This window comes from Etheostoma spectabile, chromosome 12 (assembly GCF_008692095.1).
Source record: "Etheostoma spectabile isolate EspeVRDwgs_2016 chromosome 12, UIUC_Espe_1.0, whole genome shotgun sequence".
Classification (NCBI taxonomy): domain Eukaryota; kingdom Metazoa; phylum Chordata; class Actinopteri; order Perciformes; family Percidae; genus Etheostoma; species Etheostoma spectabile.
Window position 1 is genome coordinate 17,386,553 of NC_045744.1, and position 24,981 is coordinate 17,411,533.

Here is a 24,981-nt window from a genome sequence, read left to right on the forward strand (position 1 = left end):
TGGTGTAGACTGCTTATACAACCCACCTCATTGCCTGTCAAGACTATTGCTCTGTTACCATGGAAACCTTGTGACCAAAAATTCAGGTTACCATGGGCAGGTGCATATGAGGTGCAGTATTATGGTTTGTGCCTCAGTCTATTTCATGATGCAATGTGACTGTAAGTGGAGCAGGTACTTGCAGTGCACTTACTATCAGGTAATCCTTCATCTGAACCAATGAAATTACCTTAGAATTTACTTTTCAAATGGGCTATTATAGGTTACACATTTTGTCTGTAACAGGGAAGACACACATTTGCCAACTCTCATCTCACAGTCTGGGTTGCAGTAATGTATTTTCATGCTAAAGAAATGTATAGTTTTCAAAATAAATTAGATAACAGTGTAATAATAAGATGTAGGCCAAAGAGTTAAAGAGTCTGTGTTTTTTTTTTTTTAATGCTACCCTACAAGAAGGCAAAGGCATTTTGATGCACTGCACCAAATTTGGAACAAAGACCTTATAGCCCAGACCACATCACTATCCTCCCACCTGCAACCCCCCCCTCAACCCCCCCCTCGCAATTTGCACATCTACTCACTCATACACACGTGTAGCTATGCATTACATATCCATTTACATTATACATTATACATTATATTCTATACATAATCTATACATATGAAGTGTGTGTGTGTGCACGCGCGTGTGTGTGTGCGCGCGCGCGTGTGTGCGTGTATGCGCGCGCATGTTTTTCTGTTTTCTGTATTTCTCCTCAAGCAGACAAGAACTTTCGGCCATTTTTTTCGGGGTGTTTGTTGTTTTCACCAAAACAAGAGGCTGTTCTCAGGTCGACGCTGAGATGTGCCTAACAGTCAACCTATGGCTAGTTTGAAGGAGGCTAAAATGATCCCAGATCAGTGTCTGTTTCTGTGTCATGCCATCCCCCATCGCGCTGCTAGGTGCGCGCCAGCCTCGCGATAGCCTCGCCTAGTAGAATCAAAGCTCCGTTCGCGAACTGGATGCTGCTGACAGGCGCGCGGGGCGGTCATCATGCAAAGGTTACATTGGATCCGTTTCAGCGAGTCTCTAAAGAAGCCGCTCCTCCGCAGGACCCGCACGGGTCATAAAATGCGAGACGTCTAGCAACACAAAAACGCTAGGACTAAACGTTTCCGGGCCTGTTTGGCTACAGCAGGTGTCATCGATGGACGCAAGTTTGGGATTTCCACGAACGGCATTGTGTACGCTGGCTCCACTCGGCGGTAAAGTGGCTTCATGAGTGTCCAAAGTAACAGTGGAAGTGGTGGTGGAAGTTTGGAGGCGACGCCATCTTGGTCGCAGCTCTCCTCGTCCCCAACGATTTCTCAACAACATATAACGGCGACCGCAAAGAGCAAGGAAGGTATATTAACTCGCCAAGTGTACGACTGACTCGTATTCTCATTAAAGTGTGTCCTTTCCAGGAGAAGTGGATTATTTTGGCCGTGTCGAGCTAACGTTTGTTGAAGTAAAAATGGATGTCAAGTTCACTGATGCCGTGAATTGGAAGCCAAACGTCAGCTGTCAGATCAGTTGATGGCCAGTCTAAGTAGCAGCAAGCTATCATGTTTGCACAAAGGAAGCGCTAGCTTGTTTTGTATGTAAGCTTACATGATTTCTTGTTACTCGTAGCTGTTGATGCGATAACAGTGTTTTTTGTAGCAGTTTGCAAATGCCCCCCTATCAACAGCATCTAGTTAGATATTAAACAACGTAGCTATGCATGCATCCAATAAATGCATTGCAATGCATGCTTCCACTGCTATAAACTTGAGAGCAGGCCCTGGATTTTACCCTTTTGGCAGTTTGGATGCATCTGTTTTTTTGTTTTTGTGTTTGAGACTTTATTCACCCGATATTGCTGAATGTGATGTGACAAAACAAAACCGTGATCACAAGTGAGAGCAATTAGTTATGATATGTTGTTAAAGTATTTAGACAGCGATGATGTGAATAAGTTGGTAAGACCGACCATAAATGCGTTATAATTACTGTACAGAGGTAATTGTTTACTAATTCATTTTCAACCATAGACATCTAACGTGAAATACAAATTTACTAACATAGAAAATAATGCTGTCACATGAAGCTCTAGCTATATAGATGAATTAAGCTCTCCCCTGTCCTTAGATAACCTCACACAGGCCTTGTTGTGTGCTCTGCTCTCTGTTTCACTGCTCAGGGGCTTCATAATGGCTATTATGCCTTTTAGGGCTAGCTCCTGTGCCAGAAGCTATGTAAAGATGACAGCCAGGAAATGTCCATTAAGGAAACAAACACTTTCAGCAGTAGTCAGCAGGGAGCGGAAGACCAGTGAGTCTCTCCCTGGAAACCAGTTGTCATAGTTCAAGGCCCAGTCTACCACTCTGACATCTGCAAATATGGTTATATCGTAAGGAAATGTAAATGTAACACTAGGAAAAAGGCAGTTTGGAAGACACAAAAGCTGTGTCTTGTTTCAACAGCATAAGTAGCATTGATGCACACGTGTTGCTTTTGAATAAGCGACATTACAGCTGAAAGGCCCAAATGTATTTCTCATTGCCTGTGCAGATTGTACAAAGATGTGCCTTTTGAAGGAAAACTTCCAGTGTCCTTATCTCAGCTGGTATTTTGCTCTATCAGCAAGGCGTCTGAAGAATTGGGATCCCTAAATATATCAGACTAGTTTAACACCGTGCAATGAGGCTGTGAAGGTCTAACTTGAGAGAAAATAGAAGGGCTCGACCGGTTGAAGATTTTTGTGCTGACAAACTGGGAGACTCGCTCAGGCCGGCCTCGACTCTTCTCCCTCCTGACTTCCCTGTGGGAGAATGACCTTCCTGCTCAAGTTAGAAATGCATTGTCACTCATCTGCAGTATCTTCCATTGTAGCATGAAAGTGCATCTTTTAAAGAGCTACCTCTACTGCCCAGCTGCCTGAATCAAATCCATTTTTCTATTTTTATCTTGTAATCACTCTAATTTTTTCTAATCCTCCCCTAGAAACTGTCCTGTTCCTTCTCTTTTCCCATTTGTATTCCTTTTTTTTGTAATTTGGTCGTAGAGAAAATGTCCAGGGCTCAATAGCTCGGATTCCTTGTACGTGTCACTGCCGTTTTGCTTGTAATGACAATGATGTAAGCGTCTAACCTTACTCTGTGGATCCCCTTATGTCAGGCCCCATGGAGGAATTGCACAGCCTGGACCCCAGGAGACAGGAGCTGCTGGAGGCCAGGTTCACAGGAGCTGTCACTGGCAACACAGGAGGCAGCACTGGGAGCACCAGTGGAGGTGCTAAGGTAACCACAATACAGAAAAACCGAAGCCTTGTTTTTTTGAGATACGTCGCACACCACACACAAACACAGTTGGTTGCGGTTTTAATCACAATGTTCGCTCACAAGACAACACTTGAGAATAATTAAAAAATTGGCTGCATTGTATAGATGTCAATAACATGAAATCTCCAATCTCAAGTTCTAATATTAATAGAAGCGACAACCAGTGCTTGCAGCGGAAAGAATGCAGTACACAAGTTGGAGCAGTCTTGAGGCTTGTGTTTGTCAGTGACTAACTTAAGTAACTAACTCCACCATGATAGTTCCTAGGCCCTCAGGAAGTACTTCTTCAGCAACAGGGGAATTTTGGAGGCAGGAAATAAAAACCACACCCAAGTTAAAAAGCATGTTAAAGTTCCTATTTTCCTTAAAAAGGATGCAGCGTTTCTGGAAACGGGCATGTAGTGGAAAAAAGCCAAGTGACACACCTAACAACTGAAGATCTGGATTCCTATCAGACGTGTCAGACTGCACCCAGGCTTTGTTTCACTGTTGTTTACATTTCATCAAGTTACAAAACTTTGATAGAACTACACACCTGTGGAGACTATTTTCATAATTGTATGTGTTCACTTATTTGTTTGAATTCTCACTCTCCGCAGGGTCTGGCCAATGAGTCCTCTAATCACAGCTATGGCAGTCTGGGCTCATCTAGCGACAAGGAGTCAGAGGTAAGACACACACAGACATAGTCATTTTTGCAATGGGCATGGGTGACTCTTAATTTATTTTGAGAAGACCGGACATATTCAATTGAAATTAAATATTACTTACTTTATAACACAGATATTAAAAATAGAGCCTGGTTACTACTTTGCTGCTGCTGCTACCACAATACGGAGCAGTAATATTCACAACAAGCTTAGGATTTACAATTTTGTTTTTTTTGATGAATGTGGGCGGCTGACATGCGAAAATCCACTACATGGGTTTTAGTACTATTAAAAACAAAACACTGGTGGGGTGGTGGGCGAATAATGTAATCGGTGTATTCTTGACCACCGTGTAACACTGGAAACATCTACTACCGCGGCAAGCCTACTGCCTACTTGTCTTTATCTCTCCCACTACCTCCACCTCTCCTTCTCTTTTTTTCCCTAGAACTCTGATTTGAAAAGAGGTAGCTCCCCTGCCTACTCAGTATGTACTCTTTCTTTCTGCTGAACACCACCACTCAAACCAGCTTTCTTAGGTAAAACACAAGGGATTTATGCCTTTACTTTCTCTCTTGATTCAAATCGAATCACAGACCCCAGAGAAGAAGCACTCTGAATCGTCCAGAGGGAGGAAAAGGAAAGCTGAAACCTATTCAGAGAGTAGTCAAGGTATGACTGACACCTGCAAGAAATCAGTATAATGTAGGCATCTATGCATTTCTGCATTAAATCTTTGTTCAATTTTCTACGCAGGGAAGACTTCCACACGTGGGCCCAAGATCAGCGACTACTTTGACGTGAGTATTACAGCAACTCCTGTCATTCCCAACATAATATGATCGTTATTATTTTGGAACCAAATTTTTAAGTTTGCCCATGTTCTCTGCAAAGTTTCAGGGTGGAAATGGTTCCAGTCCAGTCAGAGGCCTCCCATCGACTCGTCGCTCTCCACAGAACTCACACTCTGCCCCAGGCTCAATCGTGAGTATTTTACAAACAGTAGAATGCTTTACACAATTATTATTGATGGGTTATTTGCACATGAGGTAGATGTGAGTCTCTGTGTGTTTTTACAAGATTTAAAAAATAACCACTTGGTCTGTAGGTCCGGCAGAATAGCTCTTCTCCTACAAGTCTGTGTTTTGGGGAACACAATCCTAAAGCTTCCTCCAGCAAGTGTGTCCAGGTAATGTGACACATACATTAAACACTCACATGACAAGACTTCACTGTACAGTTATTGTTATACCTCTGACTGGTACCTCTCTGTCTGAATCTTTTAGACGGAGTTAACCGCCCTGAAACTTGCTGCTCTGGAGAGCAACAAGAGTCTGGACCTGGAAAAAAAAGAGGGGCGGATAGATGACCTGCTTAGGGTGAGTCCACCATCCATGAACTGAGTTTTGATGGAGAGTGCATAAGAGGACAACGGTCTAATGTACAACAGGTTATCAGGTCAGGTTTGTATTATGTTTATAGCTACACAACCAAGCGTAATACAGTCCCTGCTGTCTTTCATTTACAGGCTAACTGTGACCTGCGGAGACAGATAGATGAACAGCAAAAACTCCTGGAGAAGTACAAGGAGAGGCTCAATAAGTGCATCACTATGAGCAAGAAACTGCTTGTCGAGAAGGTAACTGTATGCATGCACCGTTTTGTGTGTCCATTGTACATTTGGTTGAAGAAAAAAACAGCAGAATTGTTTTCTGGTTATTCAATAAATAAATAGTCTATATGAAAGTACCACATGGTAAAGCCTGTTTTTCTATTCTTCGTACTCCATGATAGCAAAATGGCATGTAAGGATCAGAATGTAAAGCCTTGTCCAAATGATGTAATGCAGTTTGGCCGCTGATTTTTTTGCTGTTGCGATAGAAACAATGTAGAAAAAATATATCTCATAGACATTTTTATATGGTTTTTACAATAGACTGTATATCATCATATTGCCCCACCCTATTGTCATGTTTGTACATTTAATGTATTGGCGACATAAATCATTTGAAACATGCGTACATACACATGCAACAGATGCAGACACCTTTTCTGACAAAAGGTATTCTCTGGGGTTTTAGCTTTGCTTTGGACAACTCCTTAGGGGAAAATTCGGTCTGCGGGTTGGTAGATATTTGCCTGTTTTCCCTAGGTCGCCTCCATTTTTTCTAATGTCTGCCTGTTTTTGTGAACAGAGCACCCAGGAGAAGCAGTCATGTCGAGAGAAGAGCATGCAGGACCGTCTCCGTCTCGGTCACTTCACCACTGTCAGACATGGAGCGTCCTACACCGAGCAGTGGACGGACGGATACGCATTCCAGAACCTGATCAAGTGAGATACAGCAAACTCATGCATATTGTTCCATCCAATTACATGAATTTCAGCAAATTACATTTCAGATTTGTGTTCTATACCGTGTTGCAGGGTCAGAAATGCAGTGTTTTTTGAGTGGATATTCTGTGCATGCTTCACTTCACAGCCAGGTGCAAAACATATGAAAGGCTGTTTATTGTCTGCTACAGCACTACCCATAAGACCCATTCCCTACGCCTCCGTGTCCACTTCTCTGTGCAGGCAACAGGAGGGCATCAACCAGCAGAGGGAGGAGATAGAGCGACAGAGGAAGCTGCTGGCCAAGAGGAAGCCTCCAAACCCTGCATCTCCCTCCCTCTCGGTGGCCTCCACCTCTGAACCCAAGCAGCGCAAAACTAAGGTGGTCAACGGCAACGACTCTGACCCCTTCCTCAAGCCCTCCCTGCCCCAACTGTAAGTACACTGAAATGGCTACATACTGTCAACGTAAAACTGAAGGATGCTGGACCATAAAGAATGAGAGGGATAACTGTCCAATTTCTATATTTTTGACTGTAAAATTGTTAGGAGCAATACATCATAGGCTTCCTTTTAGATACACTTTTCTTCCCAATTCCTCTTCAACCGGAGTCTTAAATAGATCCTTGCAAGATGACTTTGAGTTGAATAATCATCACTCCTGTAGCCCAAAATGAATGTCCCCAACAAAGTGGTTTTTTTTAAATTTCTTTTCTGTTCGGAGATTTTGAGTTGTCTGTATTTTGGCAGATTGACCCTCGCGGAGTACCACGAGCAGGAAGAGATCTTCAAGCTTCGCCTTGGACATCTGAAGAAGGTCAGTAGCACAAAAAAAAGTAATTAACAACAACATATTGTGACCATAAAGCATTATCTATTGTAATGGCCAAAACGTACATTGAAACACTGAAACTCTAATCAAAACAATGCAAAGATGGTCATGCATTCAGTTTTAAACGACCGCTGGAGTCCTAAATTGTTTGATTGTATACATGTGAATAAGGTGCATGAATCCTTCCACAGGAAAAATGATGTCATATGCTGTATTTATGCAGGAGGAAGCCGAGATCCAGGCAGAGCTGGAGCGGTTGGAGCGGGTGAGGAACCTCCATATCAGAGAGCTGAAGAGGATAAACAACGAGGACAGCTCGGCGTGAGTCCATTCAAAATACAGTACCATAAAATGTCAAATAGCATAATGGTTAAGACTGGGACTAAAAACCTGCCTAATAGATGTAAATCATAATCTTTTTCCATTCTCAAGGCATTTACTTTTCTTCGTCAATACAAATTATTTAAGTAACAGAAATTTCTTTTATAGTTGAAAGACGTAAATGTAAGAATATGGAAGTGCAATAAAAAGCCTCTTTGCAAAGTGCTTTAAAAGGTGACAAGCGTCGGTTACAAGCAACAACCATAAAACAAACCATAATGTGCCTCCTCACACAGTTTTAAAGACCATCCTACCCTGAATGAGAGGTACCTGTTGCTGCACTTGCTGGGCAGGGGCGGCTTCAGTGAAGTCTATAAGGTAATGTCTGTGTACTTGGAATATTTTTTTTTTTTCCTATTCTGCAAAATAGTGGAGACAAATGTGTTCATTTTCTTGTCACACTCAGGCTTTTGACCTGTTTGAGCAGCGATACGCAGCTGTTAAAATCCACCAACTCAACAAGAACTGGAGAGAGGAGAAAAAGGAGAACTACCACAAGTAGGTCTCATATACACAAATACAACTTAAGATACACAAAGACAAAATGTTGCACATACACACTACATTGACATTTATTTCCTTCCAGGCATGCTTGCAGGGAGTACCGGATACACAAGCAGCTGGACCATCCCAGAATAGTCAAACTATATGACTATTTCTCCCTGGATACTGACACGTGAGTCACCTTTGACCTCTGCCAGCTGCAGCCCTGCTGGGTTGACATATCCTGAGGTTGTTGATCCCCCAGCACGTGGTTAAAAAACATTTTTATAGCAGTTTTGAATAAACATTGTGCACATCAGTAAGCTTCAATCCTTTAGAAAATGCCCTACCCAGTAAATATTCAATGTGCAGTTGTTTGAATTCTGCCTGAAGGCTCTACGTCATTGGTTGCTACAAGTAACCGCCTACATTATAGGGGTGTTATCAGATTGGGAAAGAGTAAATAGTAAAAGCAATTCACGGAAAAATGCATGATTCAGCATTAACATGCCAGTACAATGGGAGTTATTTTTGAAGGTTTATTTGTTAAAGGGTAACTACTGTTTTTTTCAACCTGGACCCTATTTTCCAATGTTTTTGTGTGACTGTTGAGAACAACAATCTTTGAAAATGGTCCAGTATTAAGCTACAATCTAAGGTAATAGGGCAATTGTATTGCTTGTATTTACCTTTACAACTATACACCTTTGTTTTGCCACTGACAGGCTCAGATTAATATGCTAAGTGTGTGACAACATTATGGTAAGGATTTGTTTAGAGATAGACCTTTAAAACCTCTTTGAGACCTTTCTGTTTAACCAGAAATGACTCTGAAGTCGCTAGCGCTAAACCCACCAAACTCAATTTAAAAAAGCAATACTTTTAGCGTGAATAGAGATACATATTGTGCTGTATAGTGCTAACATATTTTCACATGTAAATCAGTAAACTGTGTTTATCTCAACCAAAACTATAGTTGTGATGGTTGGAAAAGTGTTAATAAACAACTTTTCATAGTTTTATTTAGTTTCTGTCGACTTTGATTGAAGTTTATTTCTCGATGCTAAAATGACTGTTGTTTTTATGTGGAGTCTGGTGGGTTTAGCAAACACAAAACATATACAGATTATATATAATATATATACATTTTCGGGGTCGTTGAGCATTAAATCCAAACGGTTACATCCAAGATTTATCCACTTAATGTCTATAATTCATCACGTTTTTGCTCATTTCTGCCACTAGCTCTGTGTTCTGTGGCTTTCCTGTATCTGTGTGCCTTCAATTCCGTTTGTTTACAGAAGTGAAGGCACACCATATGCCTAAGATGTGCAACAGCGAGAGCAAAGAGTTTAGAATGGGAAAGAGAAGAATCCGCCAAGTCAAACTAGTCTAATGTGATCAAAAATATTATAAGATAGATAACTACCGTTTTACAGAGGAGAACGGCGTCACTGATTTGAGATTTGGCATACATTTGGGCCTTTTTTGAAGAAATGTAAATAGTTTGTGCTTTATATAGGAGATCTGTTTTAGACAACACAAATGCTTGTGTAGCATTGCTGTGGGTGTAATGTCAATAAATATGACATTATGTTGAATATTGGCATAAGTCAATGTCATGAGGGCAATAGCTTCTGGACTTTTTGAGAAAATGTATGTATTTTGTCAACTGTATAAGTTATAATGTTCTTCAGAGTGTGACTCCCAAGACATATGAGAAGTGTTTTAGAGGAGATTGGCCTAGGTTTTACTGCTCTGTGTGACATCAATACATATCTGTAAGATTCATGTTCCATTTTATTTATTTGTCTTTTAAGGTCTTACAACCATTTTTAACATTCAGGAGCATTCACTGCAGCAAACATATTCTAAATAGCGTAGTTTGACCTGAAAAAAATTATGTTCACATCTTGATTGAAGACAACAGGGTTGATGTTTTGCAAGCTTTTTTGCAAAAAAAAAACAGATGGACAATGAACTGTTAATATGACCTTAGATCTCTGAGGGTTAATACAGGACCATTTTCAAAGATTGTTGTCCTGTCAGAACCTTAGACACAAACACAGGTTGAAAAAAGACGGTAGTTACCCTTTAACTAAGCATGTGAACTTCAGTCACTCGTACCTAAAAGGGAGTTAAAGAATCTGGTAGCCATAGTTCCGATATTTGTCCAGATAACAGATGAACCCATCTCTATGTGGAGTACAAAGGTTGAGCGAAGGCCCTACTCATATTGTACCATGTTGGTAAAGCTTTCCTTGGGGAACTGAGTAGCTCTCACTCATGACTTGAAACTTAAGTTTGAATAACTCTGTAGCAGAAAGTCCTGACTCTGACCCCTGACCTCCTACGTGGAGGGGGGGGGGATGTCTCCTCTTAGCCATTAGTCCGTCCAGCTCTTAAAAGAAACAGAATAAGCAGTTGCTCTCTGCTTCAGGATCAATACATTAATGAGAGTGTTGTTGCTGGTGACCTCGATTTGTTCACATTCAGTTGTTGAATTAGATGTTTTTAACCCGTATGTAACCGCGTGTCCATCTTGTCCTTTGCTCTCCCAGGTTCTGTACAGTTCTGGAGTTCTGCGAAGGCAACGACTTGGACTTTTACCTGAAGCAAAACAAGCTGATGTCAGAGAAGGAGGCACGTTCCATTGTCATGCAGATTGTCAGCGCCCTGCGTTACCTCAACGAAATCAAACCCCCTATCATCCACTACGACCTCAAACCTGGTGGGTCACACACTCCAAAGGTTTTTGGATAAAACCTAAATGGCATTAAATGTATACAACTGGAATCTGATGAAAACTCTTATACTGCTTTGCTTACAGTGCAGTACAGTTGGTGATTCTGCTGTAGTTCAAACTAATCCTTTCCTGAATTTAAACCAGATTTTTGTGTCAATCACTCTGTTGCTCACACACACACACACACACACACACACACACACACACACACACACAGAGTCACAGAGTCACACTTACTGCACTGACTCTCACAGTCTTGTGTGGTGCACAGGTAACATCTTATTGGTGGATGGGACTGCGTGCGGAGAAATCAAAATTACAGACTTTGGCCTATCAAAGATTATGGATGATGATAACTATGGTGTGGACGGGATGGACCTCACATCACAGGGAGCAGGCACCTACTGGTAAGACGCGCACACACACACCACACACCAACAGGGCCTGAAATTAACACCCGACCACCTGCCAAATGCGATGAATTTTGCAATTGGCAGGTAACACTGTCAATCTACCTGCCACATTGGCAGGTAGCCAGTGAGAATTGAGTGATCCAGGCACTATCAGTAAGCATGGTACACCGGTGCAATGTAGGTGCAATGATAAGTTAAAGTCCAATAAGTTTTACAAATAACTTTATCAAACCATATGAAAGTGTCCAATCCCAGGATAGGAAATTATGCCTTTATGCTGGATTATCAAGGCGCCCCCCCTACTACAGCCTGTGATGACGGCGTGATGTCCGCGAGTAGGCTACCATGATAGGATAGGATCATAGAGACACAGCAATTGTTGTTTTTCACTTTTTATGAGGCAAAAAAGCTGGCTGGTAAAAAGTGATTGTGGCAGGTGGTTGAAAAGTTAACTTCAGGCTCTGCACACCAATACCCCTTGCAGTAGGACACAGTAATGTGGGTTAAAGCCCTTTTTATGGGCAAGCTTTAAGGTTCAACACACATTATTGCATGCTTGACCATTTTCTTGTCGCAGAATCTCGTACTGTTCAATCATTACTATGAGCAGTGGATTGTGTAAGTAATATTCAAGGAATTACCTGAAATATATATTGCATGTAATATTTCTGCATGTCTAAAAACGACTAAACCTAATGTAATACTGTTTGTTTAGTTGTGTACTTACATTTGAGCTAATGTAAGTACACAACTAAACAATCTGTAATTTTAATCAATGACACCAAGTGTGTCTTTTTGCCACCTGTCAATGGCGTCATATAATCTTCATCATAAAGGGTTTTGATTCAGAGAGACCCCTAACGACAGACGTATTACTTAGGGTACGTTTAAATACCTACCACTTGTATGGTAGGAAATAATCATAAGAAAGTCTGAGTCTGATTTGCAAAATTTGTATGAACTCATGAACTATATTACATTGTATTAACAGTGATGCATCTGTGTGTGTGTTTGTGTTGGGTGTGTGTGTGTGTGTGGTGTGTGTGTGTGTGGTGTGGTGTGTTGTGTGTGTGTGTGTGTGTGTTGTTGGTGTGTGATGTGTGTGTGTGTGTGTGTGTGATGTGTTGTGTGTGTGTGTGTGTGTGTGTGTGTGTTGTGTGTGTCTCTGTGTTTCTCAGGTATCTTCCTCCAGAGTGTTTTGTAGTGGGGAAGGAGCCACCTAAAATCTCCAACAAGGTTGACGTCTGGTCTGTGGGAGTGATCTTCTTCCAGTGCCTCTACGGACGCAAGGTACAGCACTAAACCTCACCTGCTACACTAAGGAGAAGGCTAATGAACTCGTACAAGACCATATACACCTTCAGTTGTTCAACATGGATGCAATGACTATGTTGGGCCACTCAGGGCCAGTCTCAGAGGCAGTGCTTTAAATTGTTTCATTAAAAAGACAATGGATTGTTGGTGATTTTATGTGTTTTGTTTTCCCAGCCGTTTGGTCACAACCAGTCACAGCAGGATATTCTCCAGGAAAACACCATCCTCAAAGCCACAGAGGTCCAGTTCCCTGCCAAACCACAGGCTAGCACAGAGGCCAAGGTAACACACCAGTGTGTACTGCATGTGTACTGAGACGAGGACCAGGATGCTGGTTTTACTGTACATATTCTATATATAACTATAAAGAAACATTTATAGCTTAACTTGGGAACGTCAGTTTTTGGGTCCTAAATACCTGAAATATCACAAATCCTCTCAATCCAAAAATGCCATAAAGCAGTCCTCCTGAGTAATATGTTGAAACACATTAAATGGTAACCTCAGTATGAACAAAAAGCTTGTTTGTCCAGGGCTTGATGCATATAGATAAGTGAAGCCAAAACATCTCACTCCCCCCCCTGGTGGCAGGCTGCAGTATAGGTCATAAATCGGGCCTCCTCCATGTTAGCAGATGGGACAAACTAAAAATCTAAAGTACACATCAAATACATTTTACCATAAGATCCCGTAATTTTAGGTAGTTGATCAAGCTGATGTTTGTTAAATTGTTTGATGCTATAAAAACAGTCATGATTGAAAGCTGTGATTGACTCGCGATTGGTCTGGCATGTGAATGGGCGGGACTTTGACACTGTGACAATGCAGGTTTCCGGAATATTTTGGCTTTACTTTTGCTCAGTGAAGATGTGTCGTCCGTCTTTATATACAGTCTATGGTTCCGCCAAACCCCAGTGGGTGTAAGCATAACTGAATTGAGACATTTGTGTGTTGCAATTTTACTTTAATTTAAGTATTAATGTCCTCCAGAGCTTTCAAAATATTTGGGCTATCCAATGACACGCTAACACATGCTGCAACATCTGAATCATCCCTAATGTGTTGTTATAAAAAGAACAGTTTAAAGCACGGTGTTTGCCACTAGTTTTACAAAAGGTACAGTATTTCTAAGTAGATATTAGTCCACACACACACACACACACACACCACAACAACCCCCCCACACACCACACCACACACCCCACACACCACGACACCGAGAGAGCATGCAGCTCATTTCATGTTTTTCTTCCAGGCGTTTATCCGGCGCTGTCTGGCCTACCGGAAGGAGGACCGATTCGATGTTCACCAACTGTGCTCGGACTCCTACCTCCTCCCTCACATGAGACGTTCAAACTCCTCCGGCTCCCTGCAGCCCTCCGCCTCATCTCTCTCTACCTACTGACTGGCTCTCTCAACGTGACTGACAGGACTTTTTGGCCAGTCTCAAGGCAGGATTGTTGGAATCTGAAGATAATGGATATGGATCTTTGTTTTTGTTTTTTTTACGTGAGCTGTTCCCAAATGGTCGAATAAGCAACAGAGTGGAATTAAATGTAGAGTATGAGATGGAAAAGAGTTAAGAAGTACAAGTGGGATACTCCCTTTGCATTGTTGTACAGAGTTGTGCCCCTGAACTCAACTGTGTGAGATAGGGGAAAGAACATAACTGGAAACTTGGAAGGAAAAACAGAGGGGCGAGAATAGAAAGACCGGCTCGGCATTGTTTGGAGCCAGAAAAGAAAATGATGAATCTAGAGGATTTCTTTATGGACTTTATTAAATAAACCCCTTAGGTGACATTTCAACAGCTGTAGGAACTCCTAGATGCCCTGTCCACCTCTTTTAGCACATCATAGTACACTTCACAAGATGGCTAAGAATTTCTTCAGCATAAAGCCACTGTTATAGATGTTCTCTTGCTGCTGATATGAGGGTGCCGTTGACCAGCGGGGATCAGAAGAAAGGGGGGGGAGCAGGTGTGTGTTGCAGAGATGCTTTGAGTGTCTGTGAATTAAATATGGGCAACCTGCTCAAGTATACTCTGCAATCCCTTGTCATGAGGTACAAAAAGATGGTGTCATTGAATTTCCCCTTGAAGTCCCTCTGCACATGATGGGGGTTCACTTAAATGTGATGTAACTTGATGGGACATGACAAAAAAAAAATCCAGATAAAATTTCTGGGGTTGATTTGCACTTCCGGTCCAGATAATGCAAATCTGGTTTTATAAATTGAGTCAAGCCAAGTCCTCCGTTCACATTTTCTTCAAGTTGCAAAGCAATTCAGATCTCCTACCGGGTTCAAATGAAGTGGATCTGTGAATCTGTCTTAATCCATTTTCGTTAAGATGAGAGTTGAAATGATTCAAACAGCATAGTATTACAGTACCATGTTGTCGTCGATGTCCTCAATCTTCCTGAAGAGAGTTGGATTGAACTGAGGGACTTGATCAGCGGTCGGGACACAGAATCTAGTGTACATTTCATGTGCAGAAGACATAGCTCACTAGCAAATACATAATAATGAGGCTTATCCTTGCTTCCCAGTGTCTCACTTTGCTCCGTTTATTTCTTTCCTCCTGAAAGCTGTTCTCAGTTTGCTGCTATAAATGTTGCTTTTAGTTTGTATTTGTGTATGGTTTCACCTCGCATATGTGCATACTTGAACTGTGTTGAGAGGAAACACAAACAAACCCACACACCACCAACGTTGTCCACATGACTTTTTTTGTTTACTTTCATGTACAAGTTCAACAGACAGTACATGGAGCAACGTCCCAGTATGCTGTCTAGTGAGAACTGACCACACCTGTCCATGCCAGTAGAAGTGGGTATGCTCCAGTTCGGCTGTGTTGCAGCATGATTCACTGCAGCCAGAAAGCAAGAGGATATATCCAAATGTTGTTGTCCTGTAAATAAAACACCTACCTGTACGTTGTTGTGGCATTATAAAAACCCTCTCACATACAAGCTAACCTGAACTCTAAAGCACGCCCGTGACTAGAAGTCAGATAAATAGACAAGTGGGAGCAGTTGACAGCAAGTCGTGGTGTCTTATCTTCTCGCTTCACTCTTGCCTGCATTAAAAGTCTTAATTTTTTTGTTATGTTTGAGCCGTTAGATGAACAAAAAACCCAAACAGTGATGTAGTTTCAGTAACGTGACAGGCAGATTAAACTGCAGGAAGTACCTGCTCCAGGTTTACTGTTCCCACATGAGAGCAAGTGATGAAGTGCAATGGAACAGGTAAAGGTTGTCCAGTTTGATAAAATGTAATTTTATCTACTTGAGTGCATTATTACGGCATAAAACAAACTTCTCTGCTTCTGTCTAAATTTTGTATTCTCTTCTACTTGACAAATGAACAGTAGAAAATGGGTGCTAGCATCAAGTGCAAATACAACGTGAATAACGAGAGCCGTGTGTAGACCGCTGTAAGTACAGACATTAGCAAGCTACGTGTCAGATTACGTTAGCGATGGGGTTGCAACGCTAGGCCATGTCATTCATATGCAATAAAAAATTGCCTTACAAGTGTCAATTCCTGCAGTGTGACCCATATTTTCTGTGGCGGGTTGTGCATATTGTCACTAGAAGAGTTTAATATAAGATGATGGAGCACCGGAAGGTGATACCTACAGTATGCGTGAGAATACACACAACGTAACAGACACCGTTTGTCACAGTAGTCAGAGGTATTACAATGCTGGATTTGTCATTAAGAGTCATGACATATTCCATCTTGAACATCAAGGGTACCAGGGATCCTGGTTCAGATAGATGGAGTTTGCAATAAATTCAGTCAGGCATTATTAGAATATTCACGCGCGATTGAATCTCACAATTAATTGGTTACATAAATTCAATTTATTACAGCTATTATTTGCTCCCATACCACGGTTAATCTCATCCTACAATCTCTAACCACTGATGCCATTATACAGGCATTTCCTAACCTTTTCTGTATTTTATCTGATTTACTAATTCATTTGTTCTTCACCATTTCTAACTTCAACATCGTTTTAAACGCGATTTGTCTACTTTGCACCAGAATTTTGTAGTTGTAAATACAATTTTTCACCATTGATGTTTTTTCTTCTTCATCTGTCTGTGTTCAGTTATCACCTTTAATTTGGAGGTGATCAGTGTAACCTGCCTTTTTCAACAGTCTGTGCTAAGGACAGGCACGAGCAGGTGAAGTAGACCCTTTTGGCTTTTCATAGACAGACTTTGCTGTGTGCGCTCTCACGCTCCCATTACAATTTTACTGTCTTGTTTTTTTTTGTCTTTGTGTACGAGGGGGCTGAGACTGTAAAAGACTAGCAACAAACACGGTTTAAAGACAGACAGAGGTATCATGTAAAATTTATTTTGCTTTATTGCTCACACTGTGCACAGTGTAGCATGTTAACATAAAGTTCTGTTTACAGTGACACCTACTGGTTGTACTGCATCACTGCCTACCGATTTGCTTTGGCCATGCCAGTAGGAGACTCACTGGGTATTTAACACCCCTGCACCCATGTTTCACCCTACCTACAGATCACCCAGCAGCAAGCAAATACCGTACACTCTCCTCAGTATTTCTTGTAACTGCTAACCTCTGTCCCCTTTGGCATGGCCTTCAGGCTCTTACCATCCCTGTGTAGCAGAGACGGTTGTTGTATTTCTGGATATAAACGGAGACATACAGAGGGAAAGACAAATCATTTCAAAACACAAAAGGTGGTGCAAAATAATGCAGATTCATTCATTGGGTGTGGACACTCATACAGCAATTTTAACAAAAATGTATACATGTCAATCAAATTAATCTATTGTTCAGGGGTTTCATTAACTAATGATAAAGGGTTACATACACAGGCTGGATGATAAGACCAAAAATCTATAACATGATGAATTCATATTCACCTTTATCATTTAACTATGTTTTAAGCAGCAGTGAAGGATGTTTCTCTTCTGTAGGCCCACTTCTAATATCTGTGTCCTGGCTTAGTTTAATGACTGTCCAATTAGGTGTCACGAGTTGTTCTATTCTCAGTCATTTATAATATATGGGAATCACAAAATTGGATTTATCGTTCAACCCCATCAACATACACTGTTTATATACAGTATAGTATGGTATAATAATATATATATATATATATATATAAAAAAAACATGTGTAAAACAGAGAGGCTCGCCAGATCAGAAAAGGAAACACTCTAAAATAGTTCTTTGCCTTGTAACAGCAGAAGAGCGAAGCAAACTACAAATCGAAGAGTACACCTCGTCCTCCTTATACAGTGGCTTTGACAAGCTCCATGACAATCTGGTAATAAAGACCCTCCAAATATCAAATATCCTCCATTCTTCATATCTATTCATTCTCCATCGCTCCTCACAAGCTCCCTACCCATACCTGGAGCACGCCGACCTCTGCGTCTGAACAGGTGCAGCGGTCTGCCTGTCCCTCTTGGCCAAATAAATAGAAAAACACAGAGAAAGAAAGATAGACGGGGAAAGGGGGAGGGGTGGTGTAAGAGAAACCGGGTGTGTGTTTTGGTTTAATGGCAAGCGGGATCTTCTTTCCCATTTTACGACGTTAGTGTTGTTTCCGTGGGGGCCGGTGATTCCATGGCGTTCGTGGAAGCCGCTTCCGTGGCGACTGTGGGGTTGGCGGCGGTCTCGGGCGCTGCTGTGACTGTGACCGAGGCTGTGGGAGCGGGGGAGGAGGTGGGCAGGAGGGGGACCATTCCCTGAGGGAGGAGAGGAGGCAGCTGGGAGGGAAGCATGGGTAGGGTGGGTAGGGGGGGTAAGGGGGCCAGACCGGGGAGGTTGAAGTGTGGGAGGGCGGACAGAGGGGGGACTGAAGAAAAAAAAGGAACAAAAAACAGGAGAGTTGATGTGAGAATTTATATTTAAAATTCACCTCACAACCACACTGCACACTCATACTTCAAAAGCGATTTTGGGATACGGGAGAGGTTGAGGTTACTTTGTTGTCTCATAGAAAAAAAACATTGTCTTGGATCAAAGAATACTTCACGCTCAAAGTGATCATATATGTATATCAATTACTCAACCCGTGTTTCCTTGAATAGGTAGGTAAAAAAAGATCCACATCCAAAGAAAATGTGTTTTTCTGGCACGCCTCCACGTTTCTTTTACATTCTTCGTTCAACGTGGAGATGTACGAGAAAAAACATTTTTCTTTAAAACCCCAAGGTAACACAGGCCGAGTAGTTGACGTACAAATGATCATTTTGAGGATGAAGTATTCATTTAAGGGAATTTCTGCATCAAAACCAATCATCATCATAAAACACAAAATAAGAACCCAAACATTAGCCTGAGATAAAAAAAACAGTTTAGTCACAAAGCCATCCACTCTGTAAAGAACTGCAAAAATACTAAAGACATCCATCTCAAAACACACCGAAGTACATAAATTACAAGCAAACACACGATCGGAGAAGGTCTGCAGTTACGGGAGGGCCTCACTACCCTTCTGTCTGTCTTCCCGTCTTCCAGTTCCCGTCTTCCAGTTCCCTTTTTGTGTCCCCCACAAAAAGGGACCCTGTACCTCCTCACAGAATTCATAAGCATAAACTTAGAAGTATATTAGAAGTATGCTTTTAATGTGACCTGATGACCCGGCCATGTATGGCAACATAACTACAATCTCCAGTTGACCTGGGATCAAACCCAATTTATTCAGTTTTGCATAAATCCATGAACCTGTCATGTAGCATCATAGGCACCGATTCACGTTTTCTTCCGTGGGTGCTCACGGGCGCACACCCTTTTATAAAAAAAAAAAAAAAAATACAGGTAGGATTGGAGATGAAAAGTTTAACTGACACTTAACTGCGACCTGCTTTGTTGGACATAAAGAATCAATGGAGCAGCGGACTGACAGCGACATAACCAATCCCACTGTGACAGACGCTCCACTCAGCACCAACTGCAATGTTTCATTTCAAATGAATGCAGCCTACTGGCAGTCTGGCACATGTGGGTGCTTAATATTATCCATGGGTGCTCGAGCCCTGGAGCACCCATGGTATCGGCGCTTATACAAAGCATATAATCTGAATGCAGATTATAATACTATATTCAGATTATAAGGAGTGTGAATAAAGTTTAAAGTCAGAAACCATATAGTCATTGTTTGGGTAAACATATGCTCTGAATCCCAGAACTTATACAGTAAACTCAGGGTTTCTGCAGGTTTCACCAGGTCAAATTTAAGACTTTTTAAGACCATTATGAATTAAATTAAAGACATTTATTATTTACATTTATCAATTAAGCCCTGAATTAAATTTTTTCAAGCCAAGTATCGCTAAACTTGGACTTCCCCACAGCTGAAGAATAAAATCTGTTTTAGGTCTGAGGAACAATCTCGTGCCAATAACATGGAAGCTGATTGGCTGCAATATAAGTTATATGTTGGTCTCATTTGTAGTCATAATACAGCAAAATTATATCTGGATTAGCAAAGAAAGAACTACAACACCACAGAATTTAAAGAAATGAGCATAATGAGATAGTGTTTCATGGATGTAGGAAAATTAAGACCCGTTTAAAACTATTTTAAACCTAGAACACAATACTTCAGCCAGGTATAGACTTTTTAAAAGACCCCACAGAAAACCTGAAACTTTATCCTGAGGTGGATGTACCATATTACCCTTGTCTGATACAGCTACTGTAGAGACAGACATCCAGATCCAGGACAATATAGTCAAAATGAAAAAATGTCACAGTAAAAATATTTGCCTTTGTCTGCTTTCTGTGCTTTATTTACCTGCAGTTCCTATTGGTAAGGTGCCTGCTAGTGACACGGCACTGAGGTCTGGGAGTGGCAGGTTGAGGTTAGGCAAGTTGGGGAGCGGAGGTAAGCCACCGGGGAGGGACATCAACCCTACAACCGCACACACACAATGTCATATGAGGGTGCACTATCATTATTCATTCGTTTTTAAAAGGAAGGCTGCAAATAATGATTTTTTTCTATGTTAAATGAATAGTTGCCTGGTCAGAAAAATCTGAAAATAGTGAAAAATATCCAGTGTTTTTCAAAGCAAAGATGACTCAAATGTCTTGTTTAGTCCACAATTCAACCAAACATTCAGTTTACTGGAGTGAAGAAACTAGAAAATATTCAGAGAATAGTCAGAGAATTTTTACTTGTTTCCCCATACAAATTGACTCAAACCGATGAATCGATTATTAAAATAGTTGGCGATTAATTTTGTTGTTGACAACTAATCAATTAATAATTAAATCTTTGCAGCTCTATTTAAAAGTGCCAGTGCACTTACATTCCACTCATGTTACGTTACCGCAGTGTAGCCACTTTGGAAGAGAAAATTAGGAAAAACCCAGAACAAAGTAGGCAAAAAGAGAAGGTGGGAATTCAGACAGCTGACAGTTCATGGCAACATAAGCAATTATCAGAATAAATACAAAGGCGTTGGTGTTATGACAGTGGTTTGATAGGAACTTATACACTGGCTATGTTTAGGGAGGTCAAAGCTGCTTAAATGTAACAATAAATAATGTTTACTGAATGTTGGGGCTTGTCCTTTTAACAACAAAGTGTACACAAAATTTTCCACTGGGAGCGTCTGTGCTGCATTCCGGCTGCGCCGTGGATTTGTTCCGTCCTCCTCCACGCACCATACCACACCGGGAGCTTCTTAGGTCAGAGTGTCATGCTGCCAACTTATTGTCTCTACAAGTACGGTTTATTAGCTATAATCTATCCTCCACATTGCCCCGCGACTCCCATGAAAATAGACCTTGGGCGTATCTTTAGCGGAGTGGAGAGCTGGTGGTGGAATATCAAGCACTGACTTGAAGGGCTGCAATTGATCGTTGGGGTCGCGGCGGCACCGGAACGCAGCACAGACGCATAGGGTTAGGGTGTGTACACACCCAAACAAAACTGTAGAGAAAGAGCTATAATGCGTCTGTCACCCGCTGGATTTTCCAAATGTTCGGTGTTGAAAAGCTCACTGACTCAGCAGACTGATGACGTGGGTTTTGAATGAGTACATCTGAGATATCACTCACCTGGTAGCGTGGTGGCGGGGTTGAAACCTGTGGTGGCGGGATTCAGTGGAGTGAGTGGGCTGAGGGCGGGGTTGAGGCTGGTGGAGGAGGGGAGCAGAGGAACTGTGGGCAAACCTGGAAGGGGAGGAAGACACAAATAACACATTAAAATCTATGGAGTGAAGACACAGTGACTGTGACAGGTTGTTTTTTTCCCCAATCACAGCCTTGTCATATAATAAACATAACAGATGTGTTGTTGTTGGAGTGTATGAGTGTGTGTGAAAGAAAGAGAGTAAGAACAGAAATACCTGTCTGCAGCTCTCTGGGCATGGAGGGCGGAGCTGTGCTGATCGACAGGCCTGACAGTGTTTCTTCAAGGCCCGTAGGGACACCTGGTGCAGTAGGAGGAGGGGACACTGCTGAAAGCTGGACCTGAAGGCGTTAAAAAAGAAAGAGACAAGAAATAGAGCGAGAGAAAAAGATACAGCTGTCAAACAGACAAGGTCACATTCATCCAAACGTGCAATAGACTATAACGAGTAGCATTGCTTGCTGTCCTTCTGTCTGCTTTGTTGCATACGTAACACACACACACACACACACACACACACACACACACACACACACACACACACACACACACGTATATATGTGTGTGTCCTGACCTCAGTGAATCCATCCTTCAGCGGACTGACGGGCTCACTGGGAGAGTGTCCAGGGAAGCTTAACTTCTTCCCCTCCTCAAACGGCCTAGTGGGAATCCTGTGGAGGTATCCATAGCCAATTCCACATCCAAGGCTGGAAAAAAGGAGAAAAAAAGTTAAATCCAACTGACAAACTTAAAGATTTCCATTAAAACATTTGAAATTAGCCTGGTTTCAAAGCACTGAATCACTGCCCATATGTCGGAGTTTGTCAGCGATTCAACTAGACTTGAAGGTGTACATATTGGTGGCCATTTCCCCCTGGTGTGTTGGGAAATCAGAACTCTGTGGGCGGGATTGAAATGGGGATGTCATGTACTTGTGCCAGATGCAAAAAATAACTTAAATGTATGTGTCTGGCAAATTCTCTGGGCGGGCAAAGCAGAGAAAGGGGAGGTAACCTTGCCCCTTATGACATCATAAGGAGCAAGATTCCAGATTGGCCCATCTCAGCTTTCATTTTCTCAAAGGCTGAGCCGGATACCCAGAGCTCGGTTTACACCTATCACCATTTCAAGCCACTGGGGGACCATAGGAAGGCTGGGGGAACTCATATTATTGTTTAAAAAAAAAGGTCAACTCAAAGTGACATTTTCTGCCATGGGACCTTTAACAAAACAAAATCAGTTTACTAACAAAAACAAACTAAGCTCTATCAAATGTGTTGAACGCATTTCTTTCCTCATTAAACATCTGTAAAGCTGTACAGTACAGATACAGTACGTCACATATTACTGAGAAACAGAAAGTCTCTGATTTACCTGCCCTCTCCTCCCCAGGCACTGTTGGGTGTGATGATGACTTCTCTGCAGTTATCGGTGTCTGTGTTGTACACATAGAGCTTCAGGCCTTTCCCCTCATGGCTCTCTATCAGAGAGAACAGGTCCTCTGACTGCATAAAGTCACGGGGAAGGATTCAATTAGGAAACACACAATCACCATCATGACCATTATCAGGTGGAGAATGTGCAGGAGTGACAGTTCAAAGGAACTTAAGTGCTGATAAACTACCTCATTCATAACGGTGTCGGCTCCAATGATGTAGTCAGTGTGCGGCCGCAAGCCAGCGAGGGCTGCTGGGGAATTAGGCTCCACTTCCTGTTAAAAATAGAGGGGGAGAATAAGTAACGTACCATTGTACAACATAAAACAATAAAATACTGACTAGACTTTGGGGTTACTTACCAGCACATGCCAAACATTCTCATTGGCTCCCTCAAAGCTGCAGAAACGAATGGAGACACCAAGCAAGCCCTGGCCCCCCCACAGGTTGCTAGGGGTGACTGTAGACTCCCGCAGCTCCAGGGTCTTCGAGGAGTAAACTAGCATCTTAACTGGTTTCTCCACACTGGCTTTCAGCAAGTCTTTCAACGTGTCATTGTCCTTGTTCTGTAGAAAAGTGGAGGATGAGGAGCAGAAGGGCGACCATGAAACATGCAGTCCCTTGTGACTTGTATTTGAGCCTACCAGATACAGTTGCTAGCTTTTACTTACCAGTCTGGTGTTGTTGATGGAGACAATAAAGTCAAAGAAAGGCTCCAGTCCTGCGCGGTGTCCTGGCGAGTTCTCTTGAACCTGCACAGGAAGGAGAGGAAACCTGAGCTGCTGCTGGACCGCACACTGTCACTTTCTGCGATTAAACTAATTTCTTGTAAATAAATCCAAGCTACTCTACACAGCAGAAACAGATTGTACCTGAGTTAACCAACATACAAGAGAGCTGGGTCTTCAGTGGCTTCCAAGTATGCAACTTTTGGAAAACAAACATGGTTTGATTTAACAACTATCCTCCATGTCCATTACCGTACATGCAGCTAAATCGGTTATACCTAGAGGTTTTGTCACGGCGGGATGGGACCGGGGCTTCAACTGTGCAGTTGTCCAGTTGAGCATATAGCTAGCTAACGTTACTGATAAATCAAGTTTGGCTGCTTGGAATAGGACGACATTAGCTCTCCAGTGTTAGCTTGCATCTAGAGACGTCTTGGTCCAAATTATGCAAAACAAGGGAGAAGAAGCACTATGCACAGGAGCGTGTTCAATAACGGATGCACTGACAAAACCAGTTTGGCAGCTGTCATTCAGTGCAGCTTTGTAGCTTAGGCTAGCTAGCTCCAACAGTGGTGGTTAGCATCTAGTAAGCATATTTAACTAGTTAAGAGGCATGCATAAAAAGAAAACATAACAAAATACGATCTGTGACTCTGACACAACTCAAACAACATTTTTCGACATGGTTTTTCTTCAGACGGAGGTTCCCAGCAGTCAACCCCGGCCTGTCGTCAACACAGAGCAGGGAATCCTCCGCCTCTGACCCGATGCTAAGCTAACCACTAACAGCAAGCTGTAGAAGATAAAAACTGACCCGGAGGACGTGGTAGCCCTCGGAGCCTCCTCCCGGTATCTCCATACTCTGCGCACCTCCCATAATTCCGCTCTTTTAGGGCGTTTTAGGTGTTAATGGCAGCTTGTCAAGCAGCAAAGATGCGATACCTGAACACTTTCACACACCGGGTACACGTAGCCAAATGGTTAGCTGAGTGATGCGCATGCGCCGTTACGTGGCAGGAAATAACGCCTTTTTGACATTTGCAATTCATTCAAAGAGCTAATTTATATTACGTGTAGAGTCGACACAAAACTTTGGAATCAACACAGATGTATTTACTATTTATTTCAGACATGTTTTGAATAATTAATGTACAATGTGGGAATCTTGATATTTAAT

The 24,981-nt window shown here is 42.0% G+C and overlaps 2 protein-coding genes across 5 annotated transcripts; one reads left to right on the plus strand and one right to left on the minus strand.

Annotated features, from left to right (window-relative positions):
* Positions 1-826: 826 nt before the first annotated feature.
* LOC116698755 (serine/threonine-protein kinase tousled-like 1-B) lies at positions 827-15,598 on the plus strand. 4 transcript variants are annotated; one of them, XM_032530880.1, is made up of 22 exons: positions 827-1,388; positions 3,185-3,306; positions 3,948-4,016; positions 4,447-4,485; positions 4,595-4,670; positions 4,755-4,798; positions 4,899-4,982; positions 5,107-5,187; positions 5,285-5,377; positions 5,527-5,637; positions 6,194-6,330; positions 6,574-6,765; positions 7,081-7,147; positions 7,386-7,483; positions 7,780-7,861; positions 7,950-8,041; positions 8,130-8,219; positions 10,588-10,757; positions 11,044-11,179; positions 12,364-12,475; positions 12,674-12,781; positions 13,755-15,598. In XM_032530880.1, the coding sequence occupies exons 1-22, from the start codon at positions 1,262-1,264 to the stop codon at positions 13,902-13,904; spliced, it is 2,280 nt and encodes a 759-aa protein (XP_032386771.1). In that variant the 5' UTR covers positions 827-1,261; the 3' UTR covers positions 13,905-15,598. The 4 variants fall into 4 exon arrangements, with proteins under 4 accessions (XP_032386771.1, XP_032386772.1, XP_032386773.1 ...); XM_032530878.1 differs by having other exon boundaries at positions 828-1,388; positions 4,893-4,982; XM_032530881.1 differs by lacking the exon at positions 4,447-4,485 and having other exon boundaries at positions 4,893-4,982.
* Positions 15,599-16,861: 1,263 nt separating this feature from the next.
* LOC116698763 (Golgi reassembly-stacking protein 2) lies at positions 16,862-24,815 on the minus strand. The gene is made up of 10 exons (XM_032530895.1): positions 24,619-24,815; positions 23,748-23,828; positions 23,439-23,642; positions 23,265-23,351; positions 23,015-23,145; positions 22,215-22,347; positions 21,858-21,981; positions 21,568-21,681; positions 20,297-20,413; positions 16,862-18,352 (listed from the first exon to the last, which is right to left on the minus strand). Exons 1-10 carry the CDS (start codon positions 24,679-24,681, stop codon positions 18,081-18,083), a joined length of 1,326 nt encoding a protein of 441 aa, XP_032386786.1. The 5' UTR covers positions 24,682-24,815; the 3' UTR covers positions 16,862-18,080.
* Positions 24,816-24,981: the final 166 nt, after the last annotated feature.